At 40.0% G+C, this 27,070-nt stretch overlaps 1 protein-coding gene across 4 annotated transcripts in view; it reads left to right on the top strand.

The window, feature by feature from the left end:
- pik3r3b (phosphoinositide-3-kinase, regulatory subunit 3b (gamma)) overlaps positions 1-19,515 on the top strand; it is a 299,954-nt gene extending 280,439 nt beyond the window's left edge. For 2 of the 4 annotated variants that reach the window (XM_051707774.1, XM_051707775.1), the window contains 9 exons: positions 11,290-11,401; positions 13,136-13,234; positions 13,354-13,534; positions 14,110-14,235; positions 14,440-14,582; positions 14,673-14,849; positions 14,956-15,030; positions 15,122-15,292; positions 15,841-19,515. In XM_051707774.1, the coding sequence (XP_051563734.1) occupies positions 11,290-11,401; positions 13,136-13,234; positions 13,354-13,534; positions 14,110-14,235; positions 14,440-14,582; positions 14,673-14,849; positions 14,956-15,030; positions 15,122-15,292; positions 15,841-16,042 (1,286 nt within the window). In that variant the 3' untranslated portion in view covers positions 16,043-19,515. Of the gene's footprint in view, positions 1-1,995; positions 2,160-6,995; positions 7,107-11,289; positions 11,402-13,135; positions 13,235-13,353; positions 13,535-14,109; positions 14,236-14,439; positions 14,583-14,672; positions 14,850-14,955; positions 15,031-15,121; positions 15,293-15,840 lie in introns of those variants that run through there. The other 2 variants (XM_051707777.1, XM_051707776.1) reach the window with 2 other exon arrangements.
- The last annotated feature ends 7,555 nt before the right edge of the window (positions 19,516-27,070 follow it).

The following is a 27,070-nucleotide window of genomic DNA, read 5'->3' as shown; positions in this document are numbered from 1 at the left end:
AAAGGATGAACAATTGTATTACGTTTACAGCACGCTCTTTGTTGTTCGAGGGAACAAAGCTTAAAGCTCGGTCCTAACCTCCTAATTTCCGAGAAAATGAGCTGTGGTGGACTGAACAAATTTGGATTCTGGCTTGAATAGCCCTTCGATTGCTCTGCCACGGGGATGAATGAGCACATCACTGTGTGATCAACCCACACATTAATCTTATCTTTCATTCTGTGCCACTGCACACAGGTTTATCAGATCTGTCCTTTTCGCTCTCCCTCTGTTTGTCCCTCTCTCCCCGTATAGTGTCAGTAGCCTCTCATTGACTTATCATCTGCCTCTTCCTCCAAATTCATGGCGTTGTTTTCTAGAGAGGCTTTGCGGGACAGAGGGAAATGGCTGAAATCCGCCTGGCCCAGAAGATGGGTAGAGAAAAGACACATGATGAGTGTCCTGTGCAGATGTTCATTAGGATTTTTATTACAGCAGAATTGAAATGTGAAAGGCTTGTGGCTGCTGAGGCACCATGTGTGTGTGTGTGTGTGTGTGTGTGTGTGTGTGTGTGTGTGTGTGTGTTGTGTGTGTGTTGGCAGGTTTGGGTGGTTAACGAGGACTTTTTTTAGGTTACAAACTGGTAATTACAAGGATATTATGCTATAAATGTGGTTTATGAGGACATTTCTAGTGTCCCCATAATTCAAATAGCTTAAAAACATACTAAACTATTTTTTTTTGAAAATGTAAAAATGCAGGTTTTTTGTGAGGGGTAGGGTTAGGGGATAGAATCTATAGTTCGTACAGTATAAAAATCATTATGTCTATGGAGAGTCGTCATATGGATAGCTACACCAGTGTGTATGTGTGTGTGTATGTGTGTGTGTGTGTGTGTGTGTGTGTGTGTGTGTGTGTGTGAAACATGCGAGCGGTCGCTTTGTTCACTGTCCACTGAGCACAGGTGCTGCGCCACCCCCAGGGGAAAGTTGGCCCCTGTCTCTGAGGACCAGTGATGTGTGAGTGTAATAAAGGCTGCCGGAGCCTTTTGCTCTTGGGTGGACAACAAAAGTGCAGTGACACCAAAGTAAGTAAAGTAAGCTTCAAACATACCTTAATGGCCATTCATATAACATAAGGGGTAGAAATCTCACTGTATCTCCCTTGATACGTGGTTCTTTCTTCTGTGCCTTTGCAGCCTGTTTAGTATCAAATCACTTTATTGTCACTGAACCATACACACAAGTGCAACAGTGAGTGAAAGTCTCGGGTGCAGTTCCGAGCAAAATAGCAGTCATGACAGTGATGAGACATATACCAATTTACAATAAACATCAGATTTACACAACACAATTTAAAATCTAATATACACATAATTACACACAACACAATATACAAATAATAATATACAATGTACAGTATACAATACACACAGTATAGAATACGTATACACACAATATATAATACACAGTATACAATAAAAATAGTATATATAAAATGTTATATATACTATCTGAATGTATTTGAGTATTCTTAAACATACAGGCCTGCAGCAAATTCATATTTTGTTCGGCATAGAGGACTTTCTTGGACAGCCTCTCTGCTCACTGTAAGAGTGGTGACATCTATGAATGCACATGTCTGTTTTTTCTGTGTGCATAAATGCATATATATATGCATTATTTATTTCAAGGGCTTAGACAAATAGCACAGTTTTTGCATTTTGCATTCTGAAGTTTCCTGCAATGTGACCGTTAAGTGATTCAGTGTCCTGGTTCGTGTCAGTCTCAGCATGTGCTAGTGTCTGTGCCTTATCTCTCACTGGGAGGAGTGCTCCCCCCTCTGCCCCCGCCCACCTCCTACATCATTCCCCAGAGCTTTCCGCTCGTTCTCTCTCCATCTCATATAGATGTGTCCACCTCCCCTCCTGCGTTTTCATTGGCTGTTGCAGACTTTTCCATTGAGAGGGTTTGTTAAGCCAGCAGCATCTGAATTTAGGAGCAGGGATTTTCCCTCTTGCTTTAGTCTGAAAGGCAGAACGAGCGAGCAAGAGAGGGTGGAGAGAAAGCGAGAGCGAGTGGGAGAGAGAGAGAGAGAGGGAGAGAGAGAATAAGAGGGCTTCACGGACAGCTGAGTGAAGGCTGTACACATGCAGCTGAAAAAGGAACCAGAGGAGGACGGTAAGGGAGATACAGACTCATTTCTTTTCTTCTGCTTTTCTGATGTCACTCTATTTGCTTTCGTCTTTTCTGACTTATGGCTATTGTAATGTTCTGAACAGACTGTTAAGGGAGCACAATGACGATTAGTGCTTGTCCTATTGTGTGGGAAGTGTCCCAGTTCCTGTATTGGTAGAAGCATTCATTGTGGTCAACATGAATTAAACTAAGAATTTTATTTTATTTTCTGGGAATATTTTTCTCTATTACATTATAAGAGTTTAACTCTCTTAGTCATTAATTAGAAGTGGTTAGTGACTATGCGTCATGACAGTACGTGCACAGAGCTGAGCTAAGCCCTTATGGGTTATCATGCGATTTGGAGTGTCCATGATGGTCCATTTAAACCACCCATGTGTGTGGCAATACTTTTAATTCATTCACCCTGGTTTGGGACGTGGCAGCCCACTCCTGCTGAACCCCTCAGTGGCACTGTCATCACTCTCTGCCACACACCATTTCTTATGCTAATGCACCCCCTAATTTGTCCAAACAAACTCTAAACCAAGCTTTTTGTATGTGTGTGTGGCTGTGTCAGTCCATTTGTGTGTGTTTTCTGTCAGTATGATTGCACCCTGAAATATCACCTGTGGAACCAGAAGTTTTAAGGTGTTCTCGTTATTGTGCAGTAAGAAGACAAATGCAGAACAATGACCACCAGAGTTATTTTGAGTCGCACATTGCCATTTATTTATGTTTTCTATTGGCATCGAGACCCATAGTTCAGCTATGGATGTAGAGTTTTCTTTGTTCAGAGCTGTGCAGCTTTGCCTTTCTTTCTCGCCCTCTCCATCCTTCACCTTGCTCACTTTCTCTTATGCTTGCCTTGAAAATCAATGTTTGTGCATTAGAAAATAAAGTGATATACCTACTTACAATTCATCATTTTATTTATTATTTTTATTACTATTATTATTATTTTTAATGTTTTTCTTTCTTTGTGAAGCAAAATGGGCTAGTTTACTGTGGGATTGAGAATTCAAAAGAAATTTTTAATGATTTTGTCATTTAGATTACCTCTTTGATTGATCATTTTTGCTGTAAATCATGATCGTAATTTGTTGGGATTTGGTTAATGGTGACATCAATTATAATAGCATGGCTCGGTTATGTGGGCACCCTGCTGTGATATCTGTGGCACTAACATATATATATATATATATATATATATAATTATATATATTATTTAAATTATGTGAATCTTTTTTTTTTATTATGTAACTATTTTTAGAGAAACTATCGGGAACTATGTATTTTAAATATGTAACATATTGTAATGTTTTAATTGAAAATGTGTATACTTAACCACACATGGTCATATGAACAAGTGTAATGACGAATTTACGTCTTTAATTAACGAATTTATTAAATTCATTTGAGCGATTGATTAAAAGAACTGCCTCATAAGAGTCATTTGTTTTGTGAATCGGACTACGCTAGTCATGCTTTTTTTTTTTTTTTTTTTTTTTGCAGATAGCAAACATAACACAACAGAAAGACATGTTGTTATTTCATGGTACAAGATATTGTCTCATTATATTCAATTTTGAATTTAACTCTCAGCTATATGTGATATATGTTTTGACCATGACATCGGAGATTCAGTAGTGGCTGAGTGCCATTGTTGAACAGCAGTGAGGAAACACTATACAGGTATGTGTGTGGAGGACAGATGTGGTCACACACGTTTGATGAAAATTGGTGGGCAGAAACTTGAGGTTTCAGCTGGGCTGGTGCACCTGCCTTTTGGCTGCTGTAGAGAGAGAGAGGGAAAAAAAGAGGGGGTCATTTCCCTTTCTGGTGGTAGAATGCTACTATAGCTCTGAAAGGGGCTTTGTGACTACATAAAATATATCAGTCCTGCGTACAAGTTAATATATGCTTGCTTCAGACACGCACGTTTGTGTGGTTGTTCTTTGTGCGGCTCACAGGTTAGTCCTGTGTAGTGTGCTATTGAATCTCAAACATGCCTTGGTTTATTGTGTATCTAAACTGCATTAGGGAGAGGAGACAGTGAGCCACGTGGGCACTCGCAAATATTAATATAATTATTGAGTTGGTGTAGAGGGAACAGAAGGGTGTAGCTACATTTTTAAATGTGTCTTCAGAAGCTGCATTGCTGCACAAATGGTCCCCTACCTACCAGGTGGCTTTTGTTCTCACCAAAGTTTGTCACTACAGACTACAGGATAGTGCATAGAGAAGTCATTTTATGATTTCTTTCTCACAATTTGTTTTTACCTTTTCCTCTCCAGGCATTTGGCCAATCTGCTCTCAGGCCAACTGAAATGTAGGAAGAGTGCGTGGATGTGTGTCTGTGCACTCACACACACACCTGCAGGACCAGAGTTTGTGCAGGGATGTGTCTGTTAACCTCCACTTTGACTGGTTGAAGCAGCTCACCCCACCAGACTAAGGTGTTGCCTATGGGCCAGTGGAGGGAGTAGTTGTCCCTGTGCCCGGATCTCCTCTAACTCACACTAGACTCATGCTTTCTTACTCCAAAATCAGTACCTCTTTTAATTAATAATGTCATCAAAGAAAGCTTTTCACACACTCCTCGCCTGCTTGCTGAAAGAGAGATGGGTTAAAGACATTTGCAATGCCGTTAATGTCGGATTTGATTGAATTTCGATTCGTATTCATTTGGATATATTTCATTATAATGTCCATTTTGCTTATGTATGAAATAAATTCATAGCTAATGCAGCACATTTTACAGAGCACTTGGTACATTCAAAATCTTTCTAGCAAGGCAGTCCACTGTCAGCCATCTTTGGAATGCTCTCGGCAGGCTATTTCCAGTCATGCCAGTGCAGCTCATATCTACTTGAATGGAGAAAGACCAAAATCTCAAAAATGTAAAAAAAGTCTAATTTTAAAAATTAACAACTAGGCCCAAACTATACAGTTCAATTACCATATATTTAACAGATATAATACTCAATACAACCAAAACTGTTATGCAATCATTGTCCTTCTGTATTTAAATACTATCGTCTTCGTGTTAACAGAGACAATTGTGTGCGGAGCAGTGGGTCATTTCAGACTAGAGCCTGACCAATATGGAATTTTTGAGACCGATACCGATTTTAGAGGGGGGAAATTCACAGATTACCAATATGGTGGCAGATATAGTTAATATTTTAGCTGGAATGAAAACAGACCTTTTCTATGTGGATTGTGCACCGATTTTGCACCGATATGACTATGCAAAGGTACTCAGAAGGCTGCTTTCTTAAACAAATATTTTTATCAAAGAATATTTGACATTATTATTATACATTGTCAACAAATTCTAGAAATGAACACTGAGAAAATACATAATTAAAAGAATAAAAATACAATAAATAGCTAAATAAACATCAGTACTCTATGTTCAGTATCAGGCAGTTGCTGACCATTTAAATAAAGAATAAATTCAAATAAAATAAATAGCTAAATAATCATCAGTACTGTTTAGTATCAGTCAATTGCTGACCATTTAAATAAAGAATCAATAAAATTAAAATAAATAGCTAAATAAACATCAGTAGTATTGTTTAGTGTCAGTCAAATGTTGACTATTTTAATACTGTCAGTCAATTAGGGGCAGGTTGTAAAACAAGAAGCATTTACACCTGCCGAGTTAAGAGATAAACAACGGCAGCGCTGTTACACCATATTCTGCTATAAATGTTCAGGGGAAACTTTCAACGGTGGAAAACCAGACTTTTAAATAATACATTTTGTAAATGCAATGACTGGATTTCTTCAGTTGAATGGGGTCCCAAACTGCAAATCCTGAACAAAACTGTTTGATGATTACACATTAGCTTCCACTCAGCTGACAAGCTACAAAAGTAGCTACGTGGTTAGCTAGTTAGCTTTAAGCTCATAGTCACTGAGAGTAAAAGATGGACGTTGTTTATTTACTTTCCAGCATTGCATCTCACCAACTAAGTAACAATGTAGCATGAAATCAACACTCAACAGACACAATCCACCACTGTAATCCAGCACCGTTGTCTGCTGAGCTGCATAAAGATGCTGTGATGCTTACCTTTCAATCTGCTACACTACTGACTTCACTGACAAACTATAGCTGGCTAACAGCAAACAGATGTGATAAACATGAGTGACATGGTTTTCAGGGACAGGGTTAATGTTATATTAGTTATATTGAAAAGGGAAAATGATGGGGTCATTGTTTATTAACTTTCCAGTATGTATTTCACAAACTAGTTAGCAACTTACCGTGAATACATCACTTAACTCCACACTGTCTGCAGAACCACCGTCAGCACAGCTCTGTAAACAATGGATTCGGAGCGCGCTCTGCTGGACAAACTACTTTATGACACCAATTCTAAATCACCCCAAGCACTGTTTTCTGCATTATATGTTCTGAAAAAAATGTTTTCATATCTGCACATATTGGAAAACATATACGCCAATACCAATATATCTGTGAAATGCTAATATTGGCTGATAATATCGGCTTACCGATAAATCGGTCAGGCACTATTTCAGACTTTGCCAGAAACAATTATTTATCCATTGGCTGCAGTGTGCATACCTGTGTGCTTTTATTTTTGTGACCCAACTCCATTGCACAGGACGCCCTGGTCTTGCCTGTTTTCATTCACATACCAGATCCGTTTCCTTGGCTAGAAGAGCCCAGTGGATTCTAGAATAGACTTGGGCTTTTACGATAACTGTATCTCTCTCTCTTTGCTCTCTCGCTCTACACCCTCCCCCTCTTTCTTTTAATGGATGAAAGTAACAGACCACTCCCCCTCTTCTGTCCTGGCATAGAAATCCACCCGCTCACACAGCCTTGCCTCAGCCATGCCAAGGACAGGTGGATGACTGTCTCTACTGAAATGTCACTGTTCTAATGATGTGGTCCCTTTTGAACTTGTTATGGTAAGATCTTCGGCAATATCCAGTAGCTCTGCCTGAGCCATATCCTCATAAACAATAGAACGCAACAGTGCCAGCCAACTTTGGTTCTGGAAATATTTTTCACATACATTTTTTTTCCCAAGGGGATTTCAGAAAATACTTCTTAAAAGTGTTCTAAATCATGAACCAAACCAACGAGCTCTGAGGTAAATCATATCATCATTAACTTTGATTTAAAGCAAAAAAAATATTTGAAAACCGGACAAAAAGATGGAGGTACAAGACTGTAGCTACTTAACGTATTTAATAAGGGAATGAACAACAATACCTTGAAGCACTGCGAATGACATAATCAAATTAAAAATGCTGGGAATATATAAAACTATTGATTTTAAGTTGTTGATTTTAAGTATAGAAACAATATATTTACATTTTGTTGACAAAATATTCAGATATAGCTATACAAATATATAAGAAATTTGAGAATTTAGGGAGACAGACTCGATTGTGTCATTCACAGTGCGAAATGGGAGTGGGTGGTCGCTGCAGAGCTCTTTTGCCACACTTTGTTTGCCTTGACTCTGGTAGGTTTTTCTCTTTAGGTTTTACAGGTAAAAATTAAATAATGTTGAAATAAAGCAGATTGATGGCTTTAGCAGAATTATACACCATCAATTAACAGTCTTGGAGCTCACGGTAGGTCTGTCTTTAAAGGTTTATGAGTTATCATTAAAAATCTATTTGTCAGTGGTAAAATACGCTGGCTACCACCCCTGGAGTTCACTAGCTCGCTAGTTCGAATCCGAGAGCGTGCTGAGTGACTCCAGCCAGGTCTCCTAAGCAACCAAATTGGCCCGGTTGCTAGGGAGGGTAGAGTCACATGGGGTAAACTCCTCGTGGTCACTATAATGTGGTTTGTTCTCGGTGGGGCGCATGGTGAGATGAGCGTGGTTGCTGCGGTGGATGGCGTGAAGCCTCCACACGCGCTATGTCTCCGTGACAACGCGCTCAACAAGCCACGTGATAAGATGCGCAGGTTGATGGTCTCAGACACGGAGGCAACTGGAATTCGTCCTCCGCCACCTGGACTGAGGCGAATCACTACGCGACTACGAGGACTTGGAAGCACATTGGGAATTGGGCATTCCATATTGGGAGAAAAAGGGGAAAAAATAAAAAGACAAAATCTATTTGTCCATGGAGAAAATGGACTTTAGGAACCAGACTGTTGCACTCTATTCACTAGTATTTATAGGTACTGCCACCTCAAACAAATGCCTTGATAGTAAAGCCTGGAGTATGTTTTTGATTTCACTTAAAAGCCTACTGCATCAGTTCCGTGCAAGAATAACACAAATGCATTAGAATGGATTGGTGCGGTGCTGTGTTTCGAGGCCGCGGTCGCAAGCTTTCAACTAGGTCAGAGGGAGGTTAGTTTGGCTTGGCGGTAGGTGCAAGGCTTGAACACTGCTCCTCTGTGATTTCAGACGAAGTTACAGCCTTCACATTTTTTGTCCGTCTCAAAGCTAGTAAGTCTTTGCCAACTGCACCTGGCTGAATACTTGCAGGTTTGCTAAAGCCACTACACCAGCCCCACTTATACACGAATACACTAACGCAAGCATCTCCTAACCAAAGTTGTCTAGACCACCTTTAGTCAAGGAAATCCTTAAGTTTAAGTAGTCTTGCTCAGAGTTGTTCAAGACTGCATTTGATAACATTTGCATGTTATTATTGTCAGGTTTTTTTTTTTCATTTACCTGGATGATGGTTTTGGCTCAGAGGGTGTTAAAATCTTCATGTCAGGAAATTAGACAATAAAATAACCCTGGGAGAAAGCATGCTGTGAAGACGTAACAGCACATACATATGCACACACCTATATTTTTTTCAGTTGAGGGTGTCATGGTATACTGCGTGGCTGAGCAGCACATTCTGGTGACCCCCTGACCTGCTAGATAGCAAGAGAAACATCAGCGTTTGCTTTCTTGCGTGCTGTTGTGGCAGCTGTTGTTTGCTATTGCTCTCAATGAAGGAAGCACTACTCTCATAGGAAAGGTATTGCCAGCTTCATAGCAAATTCAACAAATAGCAGAAAAGCAACACTGGTTTAAGAAGTCATCTGCCTTTTGTTTACATTTTGCACGGGCAGACATGAATATGTCGTTGTTGCATTTTCCATGAAAGCCGATCCATTTGCATTTTCATTGGACTACTTTTTCACATTTTCCAAAACAAACCTATCTAGGGACAGATGATTTAAAGGGGTCAGAGTTTGAAGGCAAGCATAGAAAGGCATTCTATGGGAAAACTGAGCTGAAGTTCATTGCATTAGGGCTAAATGTCAGTAGCTAAAGCTGGTCGGTAACCTACATACTGTTACTGCTACTTGGCTATCAGCACTCAAAGCACTCGCCAGCCCTCTAAACTACAAAGTAGGGCTGAACGATTTGGACAAAAATTCTAATTGTGATTATTCTGAAAAATTTTGTGATTGCAATTTAAACTGCAATGTTATTAAACTGTGACATAAAAAATAAAATAAAAACCTAGGTAAGTGTTTTCTTCTGACCAAAATTAAGTCATGGGCAAACATGCTCTACTGCCAATAGAAATAATGTTCAAGAAAGGGTGTTCAAACTTGAGTCTTTTTAAAATGAACCAGACTAAATAAATAAAAAATACCGTGAAACATAGAGGGGTAAAAAACAGATTCACATCACCTTCACTTTGTATCTGTTCAGTGTGTACCTGTTTTTGTCCACTTTGTGATAGGGTCTCAGCCCACTTTTCATCATTATTTTTTGGAACCCAATAATAAGCTTAATAAGTTATTATTAAGTAAGAAAATTGTTACGGAAATATATTTCTGTATTACAACAACCACATATTATTATTATAAAACCATACTATATTTATGTAATAATTTGTTTATGCATGTGGCATTGCTTTGCTGTCCGGTTAAATCCTCATTTTATCACCTTCATGCCATCCCAGATGTGTCTGACTTTCTTTCTTCTGCTGAACACAAACGAAGATTTTTAGAATAATATCTCAGCTCTGTTGGTTCTTCCAATGTAAGTGAATGGTGGCCAGAAATCTGAAGGTCCAAAAAGCAGTATAAAATGTATCCATATTATTACAGTGGTTAAATCCATAGCTTCAGAATCGATATGATAGGTGTGGGTGAGAAACAGATCAATATTTAAGTCCTTTTTTTTTTATCTTTAAATCTCCACTTTCACTTTCAGATGTGAAAGTGAAACTAAACAGGCACTACATGTGACTTTCAGATATGAAAGTACACACATAACACCTATCAACACTACTGGATCACTACACCAGTGGTTCACACTTTGAGACCCAGATTTTACTTTGGACATCAAGTCGTGACCCAACACAGTAAAAAACGTAACCTGTATTTAATGCAGCCTGGGTACCACCAGCTTTTACCTTTTAAACGTTGATAAGCCTATTTGTTTATATGAGCCCATTATATTTATCATCCATTTTATTTCCTAATATCAAACCAAATTTAAACAGAACATATATTACACAGGAGGAAACATTTGTCCATTTGTGTTTAAAGCCCTTTGTAAACTTGCTCTTATATTTACAGTGTAATTCCATATAAGCACAGGTAAGAACATAGATGGCTCCTCATTAATGTGGTTAGTCATTATAGCTAGTCTTTATAAATTAATAATAATAATAATAATAACATTTTTGTTAAGAAAATATAGTACCCTAAACACCTTTATCAACTTTTACTACAACTGCCATAGTTGTAAAAAAAATTAACCCCTATACAAAGACACCACTATCTCAAAACAAAACGTGTTTAAGGTGAAGAGTGAGATTTGGGTTATTGAATTCTAGCATTTTGCAATTTCATCTAAATTTTTGGATTCTCAACAGCACAAACTTATTCATGGGGATCACACTTGTGCATTCACTATTCCAAATTAAAAACATACAGCAATTTGTAAATGCAGACATGCAGTTTAGTCTCTTAAGGAGTTTTCGTTTGCAAGGCTGAACCATAACAGACATTAATAGTTATGTCTATAGAAAGGTTTCAACTTTTCCAAAGTCAACAATTTTTGAACTACTTCAAATCTGGAGGATTGCTTATGAGATCTAACATTTGGATATTTGGATATAAGTGATTCATCTCTTTTTCCTTCTCTCATTTCTTCTGCAGCTCTTCCTCCCAAGCCAGCAAAACCCATGACACCAGTAAACAGTAATGCCGTGAAAGAAGCCGCCAGCGGCTCATTGCAAGAAGCAGAATGGTACTGGGGAGACATATCTAGGTAAGACTCACTTGACACTCAATAGACTACTTTGCTTTTTTTATTGGATTTCTGCCTGTTGTTCTCAGTTTTGAAAATCTTTCCACGTGATGTTACCTCATATTATGAGACTCCACCTTCATCATGTGTAGCAGAGTGTGAGGCGCACCAAGTCACCATTGTGGTTAGGTGATAGTTGGCCAGTGCAGTCATGAGACTGCATGCACCTCTCCAAGTTATCAGGATGTTCCTTGCTCCTCAGCAGATGTCATATGTTTCCCACACCCTCCTCCCCTTCCATCCCCTCATCTGATGGCTCCCTTCACGTCGGTAGCCTGAGGTAGACTCTGAGAGGAGAGGCGTCCAAGCGCCCTTGCCGTTCCAACGGTGGCTGCCGTGCTCATGCGTTTGAGGTAGACCGGACGTCTTAGTCTCCCACAGATGGAGTTTGGGGTGCTCCATAGAGGGAGGGTCCTTGGAAGCCGACATGCTGAGTGGGGAGGAACCATCTGTCCATAGTGGTCAAAATGACCGGGCAGGGGCCTGCCCTTGGCTCCAATCGACCAGTGTGCGGGCGAGACGTGGCGCAGTTGTACAAAGCAGAAAGGCAATGAAATGGGGAAAAGACATCGAGAAACAGTTTACAAAATAGAGAAAAAGAGGGTTTCGTTGCCATTATTTAAGGGGAGGGATAGAAGAACCCAAATCTCCAAAATGTCAAGCAGTCTGGCCCATTTCCAACAGAGCCCATGAAACTCTAAGGTTTTAGCAGATTAGTCTGCTGCTTAGTGACCAGCTTTTTTCAGACCTGTTTGAAGTTGGGCATGTAGAAACTCTGCAGAGGTGCTCACGAGATTACACAGTTCTGAAGCCCCGCTATCCATTTTACTCTCACAGCCCCTTTCTAGATAGATCTGAGCTGCTTTTTGCTTGACTTTGAATATCATTTCATGTTCACTGTGGTGCTCTGATTTCTCAAATTATTGGAAGCTTGCCTGATCCCAAAACATTAAATGATAAAATAAGGCAACTCCCCTAACAGTAAACTTGCTGATGCACTGCAACCTAAAAATGGGCTAGATTCCCATAGCTCACTGTATATGAACATTGTAAAGTTGAGGTTGAGATGACTCCTCCCAAGAAAAGTTGGAGCTTTGCTTTATCATAGGCTCCTTGCCTCAGCAGGCTATATAAACCCCCTCCTGAGAGCCAGGCCCGGGGTCAGCTAAGCTCCGGCATGACTAGGCTGTTGGCTGTCAGGCACAGACTGTGTGGGGAATGGTGGGGGGAAGTCAAGGGGTGTGAAATTCCTCCCAGACAGACTAAAATAGAGAGGGGGCAAAAAAGGAGACAAGTCTGTGAAGCCTGACGGCTCATACGCTTGTCGTCTGGAGGCTCTGTTTTAAGTAACAGACGGTCTGAGTTCAAGACAAGAGCTGGAGGCATCAGCGTATATCTGGGCATGCATGACAAGGTTAACAGTTAAACCATTCCAAGATGTCTCACTCACTCCCAGATGGCTTTAGCAGACAGCATGGTCACAGACCAGTGCCTTTACCCTCTGCCAGACCAAATACAGCCGTCTGAAAGTCTAAATAACGGCAAAAAGTGACGGTTCTTGTGTCAGCCCTTTCCGCAGAGGGCAGTGGCCACAGTAAAATTTTTTTAACTGTAATTGCCAATTACTAAGAGCAAGTTTTGCCATAGAAGTATTTGCATCACTCCCTCTTCTCTTTCTCCCTTCTTTCTGTTCAGGGAAGAGGTGAACGACAAACTGAGGGACATGCCTGATGGTACTTTCCTGGTACGGGATGCCTCGACTAAGATGCAAGGAGATTACACACTAACACTAAGGTAACTATTTTTGGGGACTTAAAGGGGTAGTTCACCCCCAAATCTCACAATTTTGGATTTAGTTTTTCCATTAGATTGCATTGTTCTTTGAAGGTAACACAGTCCCTTTCTTCTTTTAGGAAAGGCGGAAATAATAAGCTAATAAAGATCTACCACCGGGATGGGAAGTACGGTTTCTCAGACCCGCTCACGTTCAACTCGGTGGTGGAACTCATCAGTCACTATAGGCACGAGTCTCTAGCCCAGTACAACACCAAACTGGATGTTAAGCTCATGTACCCTGTCTCCCGATATCAGCAGGTAAAAACCTTGGCCAGGGTTAAGATTGGGGGCGGGGGTATAAAAATTACAGCCATGAACACTCTTTCCTAGACTCCTTGCCTTTCCTCTTTACATCTTTGTCCTCCCACCTCTCCCTTCCTCGCTCCTGCCCTAAAGAGTGCGTTTGCTGAATGAATTGTGCAGCTTGTTGTGAGTGAAACTGCAGAGGCAGCAGGATGCTTTTGGCATGAAATATTACTTTGTTTATTGCCATAGCAGCACACATCCTAAATAATTGCACACATCCACAATGTCGAAAGGCCATCCAGGCATTTATTCATTTCTGCCCCCCGCCCCCTCGCTTTGTACCCGCCCGGTATCTTTCTCAGACACTCAGGTGCTCATTATTGAGGGGGTTCCACCAAAATAAGCCCTCGAGAGGCACTCCCAGATTTCATGATTTTTATTCATTATTCCTGGAAGAGAATTCCTGAAAAATATCTTTCACTCTGTATGCAAAACCTATAGTGTGTTTCCACGGGCAACTCTTTTTTTCTACTGCACTTTTCTTCTCTTAGCATTTCATATCAACAACAATGTATTTACTTTCTCAGGATCAGCTGGTGAAAGAGGACAACATTGATGCAGTGGGGAGGAAACTACAGGAATATCACAATCAATATCAGGATAAGAGTAAAGAATATGACAGACTCTATGAGGAGCACACGAAAACCTCACAGGTACAGCCTCTTAGAACATCACTATCTGATCAATAGACAACCAAACCATTATTTCCATCTTTAAAAACCAAATGCAGCTCATCTTAACGTGGATGCAAACACTATATTCAGCTGTAGAGACCAGTTAACCATTAAGTCAATTAAGAGGTACAACCCTTTTGAAATTGCATCAGACCAATTGATTTATCATTGCTTTGATTGCAGGAGATTCAGATGAAACGTACTGCAATAGAGGCCTTCAATGAGACCATACAAATTTTTGAAGAGCAGTGTCACACGCAGGAACGCTACAGTAAGGAGTACATCGAGCGATTCCACAGAGAGGGCAGTGACAAAGAGATTGAGAGGTATGTACAACTACAGCGATCCACAATCAAGTGTGCTCCAGTGGATATTACATCTGCGGGTTTAAGAAATTGTCTCCGTTTCTTTCTCAGGATTATGATGAACTACGAGAAGCTCAAATCCCGTTTAGGGGAGATTCACGACAGCAAGACCCGACTTGAACAAGACTTGAAAACGCAGGCTCTGGACAACAGGGAGACAGACAAAAAGATGAACAGCTTAAAGCCAGACCTCATCCAGCTTAGAAAGATCCGAGATCAGTATCTTGTGTAAGAGGAAACCTCCTTTACAGTTCATAATACTCACCATTGCTGTTCTGGTTGAGATCATAGTAAATGAACTTTTCCTCCATGTTGCTTCTCTTTTATGATGCAGTTGGCTGAATCATAAAGGCGTTCGACAGAAACGGATAAATGATTGGCTGGGGATCAAAAATGAGAACCCCGATGAGTAAGTTCTTTGAAATATTAGTCAAAAGTTTACTCACTGAAATTTCAAAGCACCTATTATATTTTCTCTTCTGATTTTGCTCTCCTCATAGTGCCTACTTTGTCAGTGAGGAGGACGAGAATCTGCCACACTATGACGAGAAGAGCTGGTTCGTGGGGGACCTGAATCGAACGCAGGCAGAGGACTTGCTCTACGGCAAACCTGATGGAGCTTTCCTCATCCGAGAGAGTAGCAAGAAGGGTTGTTATGCCTGCTCTGTTGTGTGAGTATCCTCAGAAGAAAATAATAGCAAACATGTTGAGCTCAGAGTAATGTGGATAAAACTGAATAAACATGGCAATCGCATGAGTCTACAAAGTGTTTTCTGTGGTGTTCTTTCACTTACCCTTGAAATAGAAATGCAAAGTCATGTTCAGCCTATGCTCTTTGGCTGTTTTCCTTGTTGGTGCCGTGGCCTAGTGGTTAGTGTGCATGCTCCAGACATGTTAAGCCATGATGCTTAAGTGGGAGATACAGGTTTAAATCTGGTCTCCTCTCTACTGTCTTAGTAATAATATCAGAGTCAAATTTTCTCTGGATTTTCAACATTTATTAAAGCTGCATTTTATCCCAATTATACATGATACACAAATCATCAATTTATTGATCCTCACTGATTACATTCTGCAAGGCTGAATCAGTCACGTCTGCAGTATTATTGACTTTGCTTGTCATTGAGCATTGCACCTTTATCTTTGCTGTGTGTCTGTGAGGTCAGATTCTGGTTTGTAATGAGTTTGATATTCAGATATCTCATGTTTCTCTCTCTAGTGTGGATGGCGAGGTGAAGCACTGCGTCATCTACAGCACTCCTCGCGGCTACGGTTTCGCCGAACCCTATAACCTGTACAGCACTCTGAAAGACCTGGTCTTGCACTACCACCAGACCTCACTGGTCCAGCACAATGACTTGCTCAACGTGCGGCTGGCATACCCAGTGTATGCACAGATGCCCTCAGGCCCCCGCAGATGAAGACTGCCCCCCCCAAATTAACCTGTCTATACTCTGGGGAGGGGGGGGAAGGGTTTCCGAACGTACTGAAAAAAAAACATACCAACAAAAAAACACTTGCTGCAACACACACGTCAGCCACCTTGGAGTTATATATTTTTACAAGAACAATTTGGAGGGCATTCTTTCTAAAGACTGCTTGATTTGCACAAGGAAGTTTTAAATGTTTGTGAATGTGAAAAAAAGCAGATAGAAGCAGAGGAGGTGAGTTTCAGGTGACCTGCGCTGCTACCTAAACTCTAGCTGGGACTTTTTACTTGCTTCGTTTTATCTTTTAGCTCATATCTTTCCATTGTTCATTCAGTTTTTTTTTTTTTTTTTCTTTCTTTGTATTATCTTTGCATTGTTCTTTTCTAAATGTAAGGCAGGGAAAATATTTTGATTGTTTTCTCTGTCTCTTTCTCTCTGTGTTCAAAAAAGGCAAAAACTATGTAGCAAACAGACGACTGACACTTTCCAGAGTGTTCTCACATTGACTGCTGCTGAACAAGGGATTGTGGGATGGTTTGGGAGGGCACAAGTGAAAATGTGTTGTAGTCTTTTAGAAAATTGTTTTTACACTAACCTTAGAGAGGTGTTTTTTTTTTTTTTTTTGGATCAATTTTTTGTGTCCTTTCTAAGCAGTTAAGATTGTTACAGTTCAGTACAGAGACCAAAGTTGGCATGGAGAGGACATCCTGTTGTTTTTTGTTTAGTTTTTTTAATTGGCTCATATTTAAGAGGAAAGATAATGCTCAATAAACCTTGTTTGCAAACTACACATAAAATTAGATCTGTGTCCTGTGAACTTAAGCTGAAATTTTTTTATTATTATTATTTTTAGAACCAAAATCGCATGCACAGACAGTTGACGTGAAGCACTTATATAGAAATGACAAGTGACCGCTGCACGTTTGTACACCAAATTTGAAAGAACAATATTTCATGTGTGGTTTTTAACTAATTAGGCATATGTATGCTTCATGTCTGTTCCAGAAAAATCGTATTTGTATAATTGTAAGGCAGACATGCAGAATATATCTCGATTTGTTAAGTAAACAGGAGCAGTGCTTCTCGTTAAAACAGATGTGCTTTAGTATGTAACTTAAAGACCATGCAATCCAGCTTTTGTTGGTAGATAAGTCGGTGGCATCAAAAAGTGATAAACACTTGAACATTTTGAAATATTTTGAATTTCCTTGGAATAATTTTTTTTTTGGGTGAAAATCCTCTTTATTGCATAGTGCTTCTGTTTTTAGCAGGTTGACTCATTCTGTATCAGAAAAAATACACTTATTGTTTGGCTGCCTGTTGGTTTTAATGTTGCACAATAAAGTCTTTATGAAATAATATTCACAACTATAGGTATATGCACAATATCAGTGTCAGTACACCATTTATATCACTTCCTGTTTCTTGTTGGGCTTCTGGCACCAGTTGTTGTACTTCTAATTTTTATTAAATTTTTTATCTTTTTCAAAATTTGGTCCCATGTTGAAAGGCGCCTTTAACAAAAGAGAAACAAAAGATTTTTACAGATCAGCCATTGTGGTTTTCCGTCTCCCACTACTGCAACTTTCCGTCAACAATGGTCCCACACTTTTGAGACTTTTCTCCAAAAACCCTCAATGTAATGCATACTGCTTTATGCAGAACAGCATATTATGAAAACAGAATTTGCCAAACTGTATAAACAAAATGTCATTAAGTGATCACAGTGTTATTTGAAATAGGAAAGTCTATATGGAGTCGTCTTGTGGTTGGTGGGTAATGATGGGCCCTTGCAGACAGAACTTTGATTCAGATCAGGTGTTGAGGTGAACATACAACCTATAGAGCCCTTAATAAAAACCACATGCAGACAGGGCAACTGAGGGATTTTTTTTTCCCCCTCTCCATCCACTATACATTTCACTTGCTCTTCCTGCATTTGCTATTGCAACTGTCTATTGAGTGACTGTAGTGTTATTGGGTCACTTTATTGAATGTTATTGGCAGGGAAAAAAAGAGAAGTGGTACTTTGTCCAGTGGAAATCTTTGTGTAAGAGGTAGGGAACTCAATGTTCTTGTCTGTTTCCATCACTCTGGCAGGACCTGAACTCTTTGAACAGTCAGAATTGGCTAGCCTCAGAAAAATCAGCTATTTGTTTTTTATTCTGTCAGTGCGTGCAACCCTTCATAAATGCATCTTTGCAGGCTTTGTCTTATTATTATGGTTTTGCCATCTCCTTTTCTGTGGAAAGTTTGGATTACTGTGCTCTGTATCATATGTCCTGTTTATTTTCTTTTTATCCTGTCCTCCAATTGTTTTGGGAGGTCCAGATTATTATTATATTTGTTTTTTAAGCTGGACCCCTGCGGGGTCCCCTGTCTATTACTTGAACTGTTGTATCACTCACCACTGAATGTCTTTATAAAACATATATACATTTATTAAAACACAGGAAATCCCTTTTATGGCATGAGTGGATTAAGTACTTTAAGACATGAAACTTGTGTTTTGTTGTAAAGGGAGGGATTTATTTTATGTTCACAGAGCTCAAATGTGACTGTTTATTACAGCACACATCATATTTGAAGAGTTTTAGAGTGATTTACTAGCGAACTTGTTTTATGTTAGACAATTCACACCATGTTCGTACATGACTTTTATTGAAGAATTGTTTGGAAAAATATTTGAATCTGTTTTTCTCTGATTTTTATGAGCGTTTTCCCAAGCATTGAGACCAAAGATTTAAGTTTGGTTTTTCCTAGTTTTGAAGAGATGCATTATCATTTTCTCTTGTATTTCAATCGCCTTGCTTCCATGCAAACTTAAATTTTGTGTCTTAGTTTTTGGGTTGCCATCACTTGCCCCTCGCTTTGACTATTATTGTTCTCAGATTCACTATAGTGCACATGGATTAGCTGGGGGTGCATTTTTTGCCATTCGAAAACATGACCGTTTGTTTACCGAAATGAAATGTAGTTTTGTGAAGCCGCAAAGTGAACAGTTTTGAGTGTTGATATAAAGCTGAGGTATTTTTTTTTTTCCTTCATTTTTGCACTCATTTCAAAGAGGTAAATAGATTTTGGTGTGCCATCATAGTTTTACCTTGTCATAATTTGATTAAGTCACTAAAACACCTCTGAAGTCACCAAAATCAAGTGTTTCTTTGTCTGTTTTCTTTACAGAATTGTCTTGCATTCACATACTCTTAATCTAGCTGGAGACACTGTTTTTATGTTCTGCTTTGTATATCCATATAAAGCAAATGGAAAACCCTATGCCCCACTGAAATTTATGGTTTGTTTATGGCCATTCTCTGCAGGGCAGAAATCAGTGGGGTTCGTTGGATTTCTCTGTTACTACACTCCAGAAAGCATGCAATATTCTGTTTTTCTTTTTCCTTCTGAAGGTTTTCAGGGACATGAACAAGCATTGCATTGGGGATACGTATGAGAGATATTTACTTGAGAAAATAAGAGTGCTTTTTTGTATTGAAGTGGGAATGGGGGAAACTAACACATAATATCAAGCCAACAGAATCAACAGTGTATTGCTTCTAAAGCTCAGAGGGTTTGGGCATGAACCAAAACGACACTCCTATATAACTGCTTGAGTTTTCAGTCAATGTCAGTACAAAGCAGGTGTAATGACTAGAAAACCGAGCTAAGGTTATTTCCGGACTGTTAACTAGCAGTGGCTTGTGCAATTCTGCAAAGTTTTATTTGCAGTCAGGTTTGAATATGTTGTGATTCTCATTGAGAGTCTTTTGTGTTCTTACCACAGCCATCCCACCATGATATCCAGCACATTTCTTATAAAAGTAAGGTTTTCCAAAAAAAGAAGAAAAAAAAAAAGAAGTCTCTCACTCTTCTTCCCACTTTGACAAACGTAAAACCCAGCATGCTACTTTGGTACTCTTGACTGTTGTTTTGTGTAAAAAAAATATATGTAAATCTTAAAAAAAAAAAAAAAAAAAGGCGTGGAACAAAAACTGTTAATTGTCTGTTTATGGTGTAGTCAAATATAAAATTTTATATCGCTTATGAAAAAAAGACTGCTTTTTCAGCTAAGTTGGGAGACCTTTGTTGCAGTGTTTTGAGCAAAATGATATAGTCCACAAAAACTGAGACAGAGGAGCTACAGAAGCAATAGAAAACAATGTGTTCAGTAACTTATGCACAATCTGTAAGAACTCTGAAAATGCATTCTCTTTCAAGAACTTTAAACTACTATCTTTTCTTTAATAGCATCTTATTAATTACGTGACAGAGAATACAGATTTTATTCTGTATAAATCGAAATATTCCCTAAACACCAGCAGTGTTCATATCTGGAATTTTATAGACTCAGCTTGAGCAATAAGCCACGGGCCCTCAATATCCAAGACGTACTCCAATGAAAACATAAAGAATGTGTAGCTCCAGTCAATATATGCTTATATAACTAGTGTTTCATGTTTCCAGACACGTTATGGCACAAATGGACATGAAATGCTGTGATCTCTTGTTCATTGAATCTGGAGAATAAGAGATGCTAGAAATCCTCTCTCTCAGTATTTGAATATCATTGTTGCTTATCAGACTTATTGATATTCTTCAGTTACGATTTCCACCACAATCCAACATTTTCTTGTATCTGTTACAATAGTTTGTATTGGTTGTAGACTCTCCATTTGTTATGAGGTGAACTCATGTATATACTCAATGGAACACAATATTCAGTTCTCTTTCAGAATAAAGAAAATATTTTGTTCAAAGATTCTATCTCTGTGTATTACTCCAGTTTGTGAGATCACCAGGAATTTTTTTTTTTTTTTTTTTTTTTTTTGGTATGGCTTTATCAGCACTTATGGTTGCTTAGTTTTACAAGACATTTTTGCTTATTCCTTCAAATTATTCATGTGAACATTACATGACATTATTAGTGCATATCGAAAGTGTTAATCCTTGCTAGATTTATTTTATTATGAAAGTACATTTTACTATGTAATATGTAACTAAAAGTATTTACCACAAGTGTTATTTACCACTAAAAAACAAATTACTTTAATGTCAATGGGGGAAAACATTTTGCTAACTTAAAAAAAAAAATCACATTTTCCTTTTTGTGAAACATTTAATAATATAAATAATAACTAGAATATAATTCATATCATGTATAAAAGTAATTATGTATAACTTTATAATATAACTTACAAATTGTGAATAATCTTTTTAAGTTATAACTTAATTTTTGTATTATAAATTATAATCAATTTGATAAGTTTATCATAATTATAAGTGGGGACTTTTAAAGTAACCAACTCTATTTTTAAAGTTTATTGACCGTTGTATTGAAAATGTGTAGCTGAGGTGCTTTACATTAATACAGTATGTAAATAAATTTGTAAAAATAATAAAAAAATAAAAACATTTGTAAAAGATTCTAAGGAGGTGGATACATTTAATAGGCACTGTACATTTGCAGCTTAAATTGTGGTTGTGGAAATCTGAATTTGTTTTGGAATAGAGTCTTGATATTGGTTCTGGATCAGATCATTTGGCCTTCATGTGTGTCCAGACTGTTCTGACCTGTTCATAACTCTAGATCAAGGGCTAAGCTTTGGCTAAGTCCTCTAAGCCAAGTCTTTATCAGTAAGCACTGATACACTTTGTTCTAAGAAGTATACCACATGTGTACACACATTGAATTCAACTATAATTAATGACAGTCCATAAAATTCAAAGCATTTACCAGATGCATGAATGATCTTCAGTAACTATGTTTCCATCCAAGTTGTGAAATCAGAGTATCGCAAAAACAATGTGTGGATAAAGCCGTGCTTCCATCTCTTGCATTCAAAAGAACAAAATCGTCACTTCCAGGGAAATTGTAACGACTGTGTGACTCTTTTATTAATAAAATACTCGTGGTTTAGGACGCTCAGACAAAACACTTTAATAACTTGTCTCATGATTGGAAATGACAGCGCGTCACACAATTCTGGGAGCACTACGTGTGTGTGCGCATTCCTCCATCAAGACTTTGCAGAGTGGATCTATAAAATATTTGTCAAAAGTATCAATAAACCTGCTTTTCGGGAAAAAAGTGCAAGTTTGTGTTCATTGTATTTGCTTTGGAAACTCTATGCAGGCTTTGGATTTTTGGACACCGGTATTTAAGAATGACCAGAGCAACAATTCGGATGCGATGATTGGTCCGCAGGTTCGTCCAGTTATTAATGCATTATTCAGTCACATGATTTTTTTGATGCATCTTGTATTTCTGTTCAATTAAATAGGAGTTATTTGGTAAATGTGTTTCCATCATAATTAATGCGCATTTCTTCTTATCGAATAAAAAACGTATCCACCTCAAGCAAGTGTATATATTTTTTATGCGCATTTTGGAGATTTTATTCGCATCTTGGTGCAATGCTTGGTGCACATAAAAAAGCGTTGATGGAAACACAGCTAGTGTGTGATCTGTTACAATCCCTTAAGGCCCTGATATACTTCTGGAGAAGTTCTTCTTCGTTCTTCGTTCAGGGGTAAAAAGAAGTTCTAAACAGCCGAGCAACAGTATGCTGTTTATGAACATTCAGACATCCGCCACACCGCTGTGAGAGGCGATTAGAGTAGCATTTAAATATGAGGACGCAACATGTAAAACTTAAAAAGAAAATGTTAGCAATGTCTTTATGCCTCATTCTATAAGTAGAATTCACATGAGGTCAGTAAAAGATGCTGTTTTAACCACTCAATGATCATTTAAAGTAATAAATATGCTGTAAAAAATGTTTAATTTGTTCAACACACTAAATGCGGCCATAATATGTGCCAATTACACTATGTTATTGTAATTTATGATGACACTGATACTACTGCAAAGATGGGTGTATAAAAGAGTCTTAATGTTCAGAATGCAGACAAAAGAATGGTGATAGAGGCATATCTTTCTTTGGGCAGATGTGTGAATTGCTTTTACTGTAGATGGCACATGAGTAAATGGGCACTTGAGGGTATTTGAATAGATTTGAGTTTCTTTTGTAGAATAATTAAACAAAAAAAATTTCATTACATAGTCTTGGAAAAAGTCTCTATGCAAACAATCGTACAACTATGTGTTCATGTTGAATACTGACTGAACAACATAAACAAAGTAGTAGGTGGAGCTTCAGGTCACACCTACCAATGACATGGACCAGTGGCAACAAGAAGGTGTTTAGCAGCTGGTTAGAAGTTTTCCTAAAAGTTTGCGCAGACAAGCTGTTAGGAACCTCTTAAACAAACTCTAAAACACCTTTTTGGCCAGATTTTGTTCTAAATTACGTCATACCCGTTCGTTCTTTGATTTTGCATATCGGGAATATCGGGGCCTTTAAAGTGATAAGAAGCAACTTGAAATGCTATGAAAGCTATGGTGAGATCTCAGGTTCTTGTAGGCATATTGTACAACCTCAAAAATTACATTCAATACATTTAGCATATGCTCTCATCCAGAGTAACATCATACAAAAGATTATGTTTTATTTTTACAGTATAATAACTTCTACAGTCTGTCTCTAGAGTTCACCCAAAAAATTCTGTGATCATTTCCTCACCCTCAAGTTGGGAGTGTATATCAACAGTTTTCATTTTTGGGTGAACTATTCCTTAAAGCTTAATCACTTGGTTGCTATAAAAGAGTTTGTGAATGGGGCACTAATAAGTTGTTGTGAGTGTGTTATCTAGACCTGGCAGGCTCATTAAACTTGACGCAAATCATTGGAAATGGAAATGAGAGGTGCTGATAGCTCATATTCGTTAATCTATAAAGGTCAAGGGGCAGCTGATCTTTACGTCGTTTTTCACTGCAATCGTCCAGAGGGAATGTGGGGTCAGTGGAGGTGAAGGAATTTGAGCCACCTGAGTCACCTTGCCAGAACTTCAGAAAACACATTAATAGCAAAATCAATAGCCTCCGAGTCATGCCGTTCAGTAATATCATGAGTTGATAGTTTCAGTTATTAAAAGGTGAGCTTTCACGCAGAACTCATCCCAGATATTAATCTGTGATTTGATTGTTTTGCTGAACTCATGAAGTTTAACTTTCCCAGTGCTACTTGAGTTGTGTAAATTTGATAGCTATAAAGAAATTAACACCTTTCAAAACTGTGATGCTAGAAAACGGCCACCAAGGCATTTTTTCAGAGACACTATTTGCACTAGGTGTAAATATCACCTGCACACAGGGAGGCTATTTGCACTACAATAGTCTGATGGGAACACACAAATTGGAGAAAAACGGCACCCCCAGTGGTGTGGGGTGTAACAACAGTGCAGATGTTCTTTTTTGACCTGGGTTTGATTCCACCTTTTGTCCCACTTTTTCCCATCATGTTTCCTGTCTCCACTCTTAATATTTCCTTTAATACTACTTATAATAATACATACAAATTAATGTAAAGGTTGATTTCCTTGCAGTGATTTTGTCACGCTGAAGTTTGGGGAGTTTAGAGAAAGGTTTGATCTGGGTAAAATTGGCCATGGTTTTTCTAGTAATATTATAATAACCATTTTTTTTTGGCGGAAGCCATAGTTTTAATGCAACTCCACAGATTTAATATTAGCAAATTATAGTTCCCTGTCTGTCACTCACTCGACGTTGTGTCGATGTAGTGACACTAGGGGTTCGATCTTGAGTGCCTCAATCACCTTTGCTTAAAATAGAAAAGGCCAATGAGTACTGGCGAGTGGAAGCAGGTAGACCTGTTCGCCTCCCAAAAGTTCTCTCACTGCCCCCTTTGGTACTCCCTGTCCGAGGCTCCCCTCGGCACGGGTGCCTTGGCGCACAGCTGGCCTCAGGGGCCGTGCAAGTATACGTCTCCTCCAGTGAGCCTCATTGCACAGACTCTGTGCAAAGTCAGGGAGGACGAGCAGCAAGTCTTGTTCGTTGCTCTGTACTGGCCCAACCAGACTTGGTTCTCGGATCTGATGCTCCTGGTAGTAGCACCTCCCTGGCGCATTCCTCTGAGGCAGGAACTTCTCACTCAGGGGCAGGGCACGCTCCAGCACCCGTGGCTGAACCTCTGGATTCTCCAAATCTGGCCCCTGGATGGGACGCGGAAGACCTAGCGGGTCTTCTGCCAGCGGTGGTAAGCACGATCACTCAGGCCAGACCCCCCTCTACGAGGCGGCTGTATGCCTTGAAGTGGTGTCTCTTCGCGAACTGGTGTCCTTCCCATGGGGAATACCCACAGAGATGTGCCATCAGGTCTGTGCTGTCTTTCTTTCAGGAAGGGCTGGAGAGACGGCTGTCTCCCTCTACCCTGAAAGTGTACATGGCTGCCATAGCAGCTTACCATGACACACTGGACGAGAGGCCCTCACGACAGCGCGACCTGATCAACAGGCTCCTCAAGGGCACGAGGAGGTTGAATCCTCCTAGACCGTGCCTGATTCCCTCTTGGGATCTCTCTGTGGTCCTACCTGCCCTACAGCCCCCTTTGAGCCCCTGGAGCAGGCCGAGCTCAATACTTTGTCTCTGAAGACGGCCCTCCTGGTGTCGCTCCCATTAAGAGGGTGGGGGACCTGCAGGTGCTCTCTGTTACCAGCGAATGCCTGGAGTTCAGGCCAGCACACTCTCACGTGATCTTGAGACCCCAGCCCGGTTACATACCCAAAGTTCCCACCACTCCTATTCAGGACCAGGTGGTGAACATGCAAGCGCTCCCTTCAGAGGAGGAAGACCCGGCCTTGTCGTTGCTGTGTCCAGTTCATGCCCTGCAAATCTATCTGGACCGCACACAGAGCTTTAGACGCTCGGAGCAGCTCTTTGTCTGTTTTGGAGGACAGCAGAAGGGGAAAGCTGTCTCCAAGTAGAGGCTAGCCCATTGGATTGTGGATGCCATTTCTCTTGCATACCAATCTCAGGACTTGCCGTGCCCCTTGGGAGTCCAGGCGCACTCCACTAGAAGTGTTGCGTCCTCCTGGGCACTGGCAAGGGGGACCTCTCTAGCAGACATAAGCAGAGCTGCAGGTTGGGCTACACCCAATACCTTTGCAAGGTTTTATAACCTACGCATAGACCCGGTTTCGACACAAGTGTTATGCAGTAACAGCAGGTAGACCGGGCGGCCGGTTGGGTGTACCGCTTGCATTGCACCTTTCCCCTTTTTCAAAGGTGATAATGTGTGCCTTTTTGTCCATAACAGTTCCCCGTATCAAGTGAACCCCAGACGCCTCTTTAATTCTTAAGCACTGTTCGGTGACAAACTCGGCGGAGGAGTAACGACACCAGGCCTAGTACTTGTGGTATGCCCCTTTTCAGGTGAGCCCATGTGCTTGGGCTCAGTGCTCCATGCATGGTGATTCCCCCTTGGTAATCCCATGTGATGAGTTTCCACTGTTCAGTTTCCCCTTAGGTGAACCCTGTGTTTCCCCTCGCCAGAGCTTTCTCTGTCTCGGCCACTGTCCTCCGGTGGTATCATTCCATATGTGAACTTCCCCATTGGTAATTCCATGTGAGGTATTCTCCACACGTTAACCTCCCTCTGGTAAGATGTGTCATCTGTAGTGCTCTCCTTCCTGGAGAGGGAAGAGCACTTCCCAGCGCTATTCTAGAAAGTGCTCAGTGGGAAATTGCTTAACAGCAAATCAGGAAAGGCACCGCCTGTAGCCTACTTGGGTAAGTGCCTCCTCCCCCCTTAACGGGACTAGGGAGATGCCTTACCTAACTCGCTGGAAGGTCACAACATGGTTAAGCACTCGCTGCATGGCACACAGCAGCTTGCACGTGTCCATTCTTCCATACCTCGTGACGGTTCAGCGCCTGTGGCATTTCCTATAGGAACCCCTAGTGTCACTACATCGACACAGCGTTGAGTGAGTGACAGACAGAGAACGTCTTGGTTACTGATGTAACCTCTGTTCCCTGATGGAGGGAACGAAACGTTGTGTCCCTCCTGCCGCGGCGCTGAACCGGCCGCTGACATGGCCGGGACTCTCTATCGGCTCCTCAGCATAAATCTGAATGAGTGGTGCAAGCCATCTCCTTTTGTA

The sequence above is a fragment of the Myxocyprinus asiaticus genome, chromosome 9, assembly GCF_019703515.2.
Source record: "Myxocyprinus asiaticus isolate MX2 ecotype Aquarium Trade chromosome 9, UBuf_Myxa_2, whole genome shotgun sequence".
NCBI classification, from domain to species: Eukaryota; Metazoa; Chordata; class Actinopteri; order Cypriniformes; family Catostomidae; genus Myxocyprinus; species Myxocyprinus asiaticus.
The sequence above is the reverse complement of the archived record's forward strand: the minus strand, read 5'-3'. Positions and strand labels throughout refer to the sequence as shown.